Source organism: Acipenser ruthenus, chromosome 22 (genome assembly GCF_902713425.1).
Source record: "Acipenser ruthenus chromosome 22, fAciRut3.2 maternal haplotype, whole genome shotgun sequence".
NCBI lineage: Eukaryota > Metazoa > Chordata > Actinopteri > Acipenseriformes > Acipenseridae > Acipenser > Acipenser ruthenus.
The window spans coordinates 6,995,733-7,003,830 of record NC_081210.1 but is presented as its reverse complement, the minus strand read 5'-3'; the positions used below and the strand labels follow the sequence as shown (position 1 = coordinate 7,003,830).

Genomic DNA, 8,098 nt, shown 5'->3' with positions numbered 1-8,098 from the left:
GCTATAAAACATTAGAATGCATTATAGTGGTGGCCTTTTACAAAGTAATAAGGCATTGTCTTTCTAGTTAATCCTGGACCATGTAGAGGTTTCTACTCTGCTTCAGTACCTGTGTTTCAGAGCACATCATAGCTGGCAGCACATGGGCAATTACATCTGCACTCTTTATAGAAAGAAAGAACCAAATGTAATGAATTTAATTTTTTTACAGTGGTATGATTGCGTATTCTTTGCTACAGTATGTTTTTTTGTAATTCTTAAAGGAGTGCTGACCCTAGGTTTTTAAAATCTGTTTTCTAACCAGTATCAATAACAAACAAAAAAGAAGTGATAATACACTATTGCTAATGCTGAGGTAAGAAAAATGTTAAACCTCCTTTAAACCGTGCTGTTCCAAGCTCTATCATGACTTTACCAATTGTTACCAAGCTTAGCCATGTTCGGCCAAGGCAATGATTTTGGCTACAGTTTTGCAACTCATGGATTTTATGTTTACTCCATATATTAATCAAAGTCAGAAACCCTGTCATGGACCCTGAAAAGCAACATTAACTCTTTGTCCAATCTCAGAATCGATTCAAGCGTTAAATAGGTCTACAGCATGAAGCCAGGTTGAATTTGGATGATGCTCAGCAATCACCCTGTTTCTTAGAGTGGAAAAGCTCTTTCAGGAAGAACTGAAGTTTGAACTTGGCTTAGTTGGAGTGTGAAACAAATAGCCCGGGGGGCAAGTAATCCTAATTAGTTAGGGCCAGGGTAAGCCCCTCAGTCACATAGCTGCAGCTAGAAAGACAATGACCAGTGCTATCTGAATCTGGACCTTCATCAATCATTGCAAACATTCAACCATAACATATTTCGTAAGTAAAGGTTTTGGTAAGCATGAAAGATGTGTTACCCTAACTTCAATTTCCTTGATGTTGGAATTTGCAACTTTTTAAAAAAGTAATTTCTGCCTCTCAGGATGGTCATCAGGATTTTTTTTTTTTATTTGATTATGTTATGTTTGAGACAACAACATCAATTCAGTATTATTATTTGTTTATTTAGCAGACGCCTTTATCCAAGGTGACTTACAGAGACTAGGGGGTGTGAACTATGCATCAGCTGCAGAGTCACTTACAATTACGTCTCACCCTAAAGACGGAGCACAAGGAGGTTAAGTGACTTGCTCAGGGTCACACAATGAGTCAGTGGCTGAGGTGGGATTTGAACCGGGAACCACCTGGTTACAGGTCCTTTTCTTTAACCACTGGACCACACAGCCTCCCACCAGTAGTAATTGGATACTGTAGATTTAATGGTAACCAAGCCTTACTCCATATTCCATGACTATCAAAAGCACAGTTCTTTCTTTTGTTTTTATTTATTTTTTTATTTTAGTGTGTCCAATTTTCTCCCCATTTGAAATGCCCAATCGCTTTTCTCCTCACCGCAGCAGTTCCCCACATGCCTCAGGAGACCCGAAGATTCAGTCGGCTTCTACCAGGTGAGCCAGGTGCGCCATGTTCTTCTTCTTTCTCATTTCACATAGTGGCAGGAATACCGTGTTTCTCATAAATACTCTTCCTTGGGTGTCACATTATGTTCGGTTGTGAGGGAATACAAATGTGACTGACATGACATTAACAAAGACCCATCATGTGTACAAGAGTGTTCATTGCACAGAGTTCAAAGATCAGCTGCCAGCCATGAGATCATTGCAGGTCATTATTTTAACATTTCACATTGAAAATTACATAACATTCATTTATTGGATGCTAGTTTTTATATACAAATAAAACTCAATTCTTAATCTTAATCCCCTTCAACCACATTAAAGAGACAAAACTTCCCAGCTAAAACAATATCAAAAATATGTTATGTTTTATTCAGACCTAGACAAAGCTGTTGGCACAATTGCTGAAATATTGTGGGTCATTATTGGGGCATTTTCTGCAGCCATTAATCTCCATAACAGCCCCCAACTCCCTCCCTTGGCTGTGCGTCTGACAGGGTCACATGACAAGGGACTCCAGTGAGTATGCCCTGCCTGTCCGCATGAGTGGCAGGTTCACATGGCCGCCAGATGACCCTGACATACTGTGTGCGGAGAGCAGACACAGGTCAATAGAACCTCTTATCCCTGCCGGGGGGGGGGATTGGAACACATACTCTTTAAAGACACACTCTCCCTTTTTGGAATACTATTTTAAGATGCACTCTGTTGTAGGGCAGAGGACACAGTTGGAATCCAGCTAAGGTCACGACTGAAATTAGTTTGGCTGTCTGAACTTGATACCTGTCTAAGATGGCAAGCCTCTTCATAAAGCCTCCACACAATTAGGTATAGTGTGGTGGTGTGGCGGTCCTCCAGGTCAGTATAAGGGGGGCACTGGCAATGCTGGGAGAGCTAAGGGGGCCAGGTGGCACAGTGAGTAATTCCAAGCCTTTCACTTCTGGTTGCCTTGGTTTAAATCCAGATTGGGTTTCACAAAGAACAGTACTAATAGTTTGGTAGTCTGGACAAGCACAGTCAAGATATGTAGTTACATCAGGAAAGTGCAGCTGAGTAGCTACAGTGTAGATCCTATAGTTTTCTTTTAAATGTTTTGTATATTTTTGATTACTGATACCCTTTCATAGGGATTGGTCTAGAAGAAATGTATATACAAATAAAACATTACACATATTCTTCATCTGCTGATGTATGGTGTATCTTAACTATTAATGTATGCGTTTGTTTACAAAGTTGTTTTTTTTTTGTTCCATTGTTCTACAATCCTATTTAGCTTCAAAACAATACATCTAAAATAATGATACTTTATATGATACTCAACCGTATATGTCACAATTCAGCCTTAGTTACATTGCCCTCCCTTGTGTGGCAGTGAGGACCCATTAAGCCCCCCTCCGGGTCTAATGAAGTGTGGACTGCAGTTGGACAGTCACTGAAGTGGCTCTTCCCCCTTTGCCATGAATACCAATACTTGACCCCGTACTGCAAGGGTCAGCAATTAGTTTTAGCAGGGGGTTTGTGTAGCACTTCAAGCTTCCCAATCCGTGCGGTCAGCCCTGCTGCTGAAGTTGCCAGCACCCATTGACGACATTGAGCCTCCTTAATGAGTCTGCAAAGCTGGCTTTCAGAGCACTTGGGTCTGATTCAGAGGCTCTAAATGGGCACAGTCTATATGGCATTGTGCTGCTCGAAAAAGACCCAGGCTTGAAGAAAGTATGGCTCCCTGACAATAGACTGACACAGACCATTCTTTAGACCCTGGGCCTACTTCTTTGCATATCAATATGGCCGTCCTTGAATGTGGTCACTCAACTGATAAATAGGATCACTAGCAGTGTTTCCAGGCTTCTATTTCTCTTTCACAAAGGGACTTACTGGGAAACTCTAAAGCCTCTCTTTACTGAGAATGTTGCACTTCTAAGAAAAAAGAAGAAAAACACCTCCCCCACCTAACCCCCCAGCCTTTCTCCCCAAAGTCTCCAAAACAGATCGCTGTTCCCCCACAGCAAGCAGTCCCCCATGGAGAGCTGGCTTCTTCCTCAGAGGCTACACTACACTACCCTACCTGTTGGGAATTTTGGTTTAATAAAGGACAGTCATTATAAAGTCACTAGCTCTATGTCTAATTAAACACTACATCCAATTAAAGCCAGTTAAATTCGCTATTTGAAAAAAAAGATTTGAGAGATGGATCCTTGCACCTAATAAATTAGTAATTTAGTCTTTTCTTGTGGATCAAAGGTAAAATGATTGGTCTGGATGCTGTTTTTGCTAAAACTGGACTGGTAAATATTTGTGTTTCAATTTCCAAGTCTTGCTGGCCTCCAGAGAATCTCCAGTTGCATTTGAATTAGCATTTACAGGGCATTGCGGCACTGCTTTCTAAAGCAGCTGCTTTTCCTGAATGGGCCCGCTCCATTCTTGATTGGGCAAGTCTGCTCTTGTCTGGATTGTCAGTCGGTGGAGAGGTTGAAAGTATCATTACAGATGGATTGTTGTAATCAAGGATGGGCGGGTTGCTGTGACCTAGCTCTGATATTGACACTCAACATCCTGATTTACTTTGATAAATTCAGGGCCAGGCTGGAATAAAATGAATAAATATCAATACATTCTATTAGAGGTGCCTAAGTGTTTTTTACAAACTGATTTCATTAGTTTACATCACTGTAAGCTGACTGATTTATGCAATTTGTAAAGATAGTATATAAAAAAAAGATAAATGGTTTTACTTCCTTTGTTGTGACATGTGAAATTAATTTTACAAGTCTTGCGTATAATTTGACAAAATGATGTGCCTAATACAGTTGGACTTTGTAAAACACTGCCATTTGGTCACATATGGATTTGATGGTTATGATATATTAATCATACCCAACTCCCTTGCTAAATCAAACAGACAGCAACATGAATCACAGCTATAAAGATAGAAATCAGCTATTGACCACACAATTTCTTTTTCATCTCTGGTCTCTTAGTTAAGTTACTGGTATTAATGGATCATGAAGCAGAGTTGGTCAGTCTATTACTCTACACAGGCTGTGGTCAGCAGCCTAATTCAGGTCCAGGTCAGAGGTCAGGGAAAGGCAGAGGGCAAAAGTCACAGGTTTCAAGCCACCCTCACAAATGATCCGTTCACGTGAGAAAGTCTTCTCTCTGTATTAATAACTTCAAATTCAGCCTTGGAATGTTGACACATACACTCCCTATTGATTTCTGCCCCCTCCCTAACACCCCAAGATATTTGACCTGATGGTGTTTTTTCTTATATAACCAATCGCATAGTATGTGGCAAAATGTAGTGTTTTCATCTGTTGACATCCAGCGCTTACCCTTTACAGCTGACCAAGCTTATGACTCAGACACTGTGCACAAATTTAAAATAATAATTTTACTAATATTTTACAAAAAAATATATACAACACAGTTACTTACTGCTCAATGCAGGCAACAGTATTAATTTTAATATATAAATTATTTTATACAGTAAAGAACAGTGTTAGTCTGAAATGGCAGTAAATGAGATTAAAGAAATGCTGTTGAAACCAATATATAAATGTCATTTTACATGAACAATGACCATGTAGAATTTAGGTACCTTCAGTCCTCAGTTACATAAAATGTGCAATATAAATTATAATCCAGCCATTTACATTTATAGTTATTGACAGGTTCATGGGGACTGCAAACATTGGCCTGAATTAAATCAAAGACTATGGATCTGCCATTGCAATACTTTATAATGTTCATGGCGATGCAGTGTTTCCTTGTTTGTTTGCTTGTTTTCACATGTCTTGGCAGCTCAACATGATCTCCTATGTGAGTCAAGAGTTTCTAAAACTAAAATATTCTAAATGTAAAATTAATTTTATACCACTTAGATACTGCATACTGGGTGGATACATTTGCGAGGACTACTTACATGTGAAACTAAATTGTAAAATACATAAATAATGAATCCTACTCTACATAATTAAATCAAATGTATATGCCATATTCACAAAGCCCATTATTTAAAGAATGTGTTTGTTTTTATGAATAATATAATGTTTGCTATATATGAGACAGCCATTGCTAAAGAAACCAGCAACAGTCTAAACAGGAATGGGCAACCCTGCCCATTCCTGACCATGTTCTTAATTAAACCTCCATGCAGATCCTATACAAGTTAACTACATTAGAGCTGGTAAACTTGGTATAGAACGGCTCTCCTGGACCAGAGTTGCCCATGCCTGGTAGAACATTTCCATGAACGTTAAACTTTGGCAACAGGACCCTACAAACCTATACAAACTGCACTAACACTACTATGTACTGTATGAATTAGAGATGAAAACCCTGACATCTGTATAAATGGATGCATGGTCCGAGGATGATAAGAGTAGAGCACTGTGGAGTGGTGCAGTTTAATGAATCCAGGGTTGTATTAAGGGATGAACTGAACAAAAATATTACAATTCAAATAAAATGAATAAATAAATACAAAAAATATCTAAAAATTCACCTTGGTAGTTGTATAATACACAGTACAAAGTTCAAAAGGCTATCTACAAAACCTCTTCTCTTTAATTGAGTGGATCCCTAAAATTGATTTGAAGTGCCTGCCGCTCACATCTGAGATACTGAAGGAGCACTGTAATAAAAACAAACAAACAAAAAAACCAATATAATGTCATAATTTCTACCCAATGATTCTGTAGTTCCCCAAAACCTGTATTCACATGTATTTGTGAAGAGTTGGAAATATGATATCCCTTTCTTTTTATAAAATAGTATAAAAGAATAACAAAAATAACAATCATAATAATAACAATAATTATAATAATTATAATAATGTGTCAAACAGCAACTGATCATCAGGAACCATAGATCAATAAAACAAATAACATTAAATTATGAATGTAGCTTTGAAATGTTATGTGCATGACTGATTGATTATGACTATTTGAGATGTAGGGATACTGTAGGGATACAGTCTGACTGTATTCTTATTGCACTGTGTGTAAATCAGTCCCTCTACTTATTCCCTTCACACCCCTTATAATGTACCAAAACACATTTAACATCCTGCTCATAAATAAGGTGATCTGTTCTACCTGCCACCTCTGTTCTACCTGCCATGAATTGCTTTATTACCTTCCCACGTATGAGTACTAGATAAAATCTTGGAAATCTTGGTAGTCAACAACTAGACCGTAGCTTCTGTTGATGCCACTGGAAACATAAAAGTTTACATTGCATACATAGAGATAGTTTAAACCAAACATGGAAAGCTTCCTTGTCCTACAGTAGGTGCTTGCCATTGATTGGATGAATGATTGATTCTTTATTTATTCTTAAAATAGTAAAGAAGGTCCATCAAAGTGCCATTGGAAAAGGAAGTCAATCCCACCCAAAGTCATGTCCGGTCATTTGGTAAAACTTGAGATTGAAGGGCCTGTAGAACTCCTGCAGTCTCTGCACCACCTCTGGGTCGATCTGTGGGTGTGGCCTCCCTTTCGACTTGCCGAGGCAACGTGGTCGACTGCTGCCCTCTGGCTTCTTGAGGCAGGGGAAGCCTTTGGTCTCGTTGAAGTAGAAATGTTTGTCAGAGATGACCCGCTTGAGGCCAAGGAAGTCCTGGACGCGGCCCATCTCGTCGGCAGGGTGCGAGACCAGCCTCTCCCCGCTGACGAAAAGGAAGCGGGACAGGGGGAAGTACTGCAGCCAGTTCTCCAGGTGCTTGGCGTAGATGCCGATGCGCACAGCGCTCCAGGAAGTGTCGATCAGCCCTGTGCTGGCGTTCTTGAAGGCCAGCGCCCGGAAACTGGGCAGGCCTGGGCTCTTGGACAGGGTCTGGGTGTAGTCCGAGATGGCCCTTGTCACTGGGTTGCGCACCACCACGATCAGCTTGGTTTCTCGAGACATGTTGAAGATGCGCTTGGGCGCCTCCTTGGTCACAAAGTAGCTGGGAGTCTTCTCCATGGTGATCTGGCCATCCAGCGTCCTCGGCATCAGGTTTCTGTGGAACGGATAAAACAGCATTTTAATATGTGGTTTTAAAAACATTTCAAATTAAACCAGCAGTCCCTGTATTGTACGTCCGAAGCCTGGGGGTGAATGGGGCTGCCATTATTGAACTTACAGCACCCTCCGGATCAGTGCAATCTATTCATACTAGTTCAGGATGGAAATAATATATGCATTAATATTAATACAAAGAATACTATATATGTTTAAATAATAAAGGTTAGGAATGTGCAAAAAATAAGAACATTGTGTTTACTCCTCAATCAATCAAATTCACAATTTCAGCATTTGCATAATTCAATCATGGGGAACTTTTCCCACAGCTGTTTTGTGGTTTTACGCGGTCACACCTATTGATATTGTGGACAGGTGTGCCTTGCACCTCTGAAAGAGATCAGCTGAGATTAAGCTCTACCTTATGAGTTTTTCAGTGTGAACAATACAGAAACTTCGCTGAAGAAGTGGTGCTACAGAGCTCAGTAAACCTTAGAGGGGTATTGAAGTGCACATGACAGGTAAGACTTAGGGATGCTTGAATACATTTCTCTTTGTTGAGCAATATAAAACCTGAGACCATTAACACCTTAAACA

The 8,098-nt window shown here is 39.8% G+C and overlaps 1 protein-coding gene across 1 annotated transcript in view; it reads right to left on the bottom strand.

The window, feature by feature from the left end:
- Nucleotides 1-4,880: 4,880 nt before the first annotated feature.
- LOC117431211 (heparan sulfate glucosamine 3-O-sulfotransferase 6-like) overlaps nt 4,881-8,098 on the bottom strand; it is a 36,688-nt gene continuing 33,470 nt past the window's right edge. Inside the window, exon 2 of the mRNA XM_034051939.3 lies at nt 4,881-7,499. Coding sequence (XP_033907830.1) covers nt 6,881-7,499 — 619 coding nt within the window. The 3' untranslated portion in view covers nt 4,881-6,880. The remainder of the gene's footprint in view (nt 7,500-8,098) is intronic.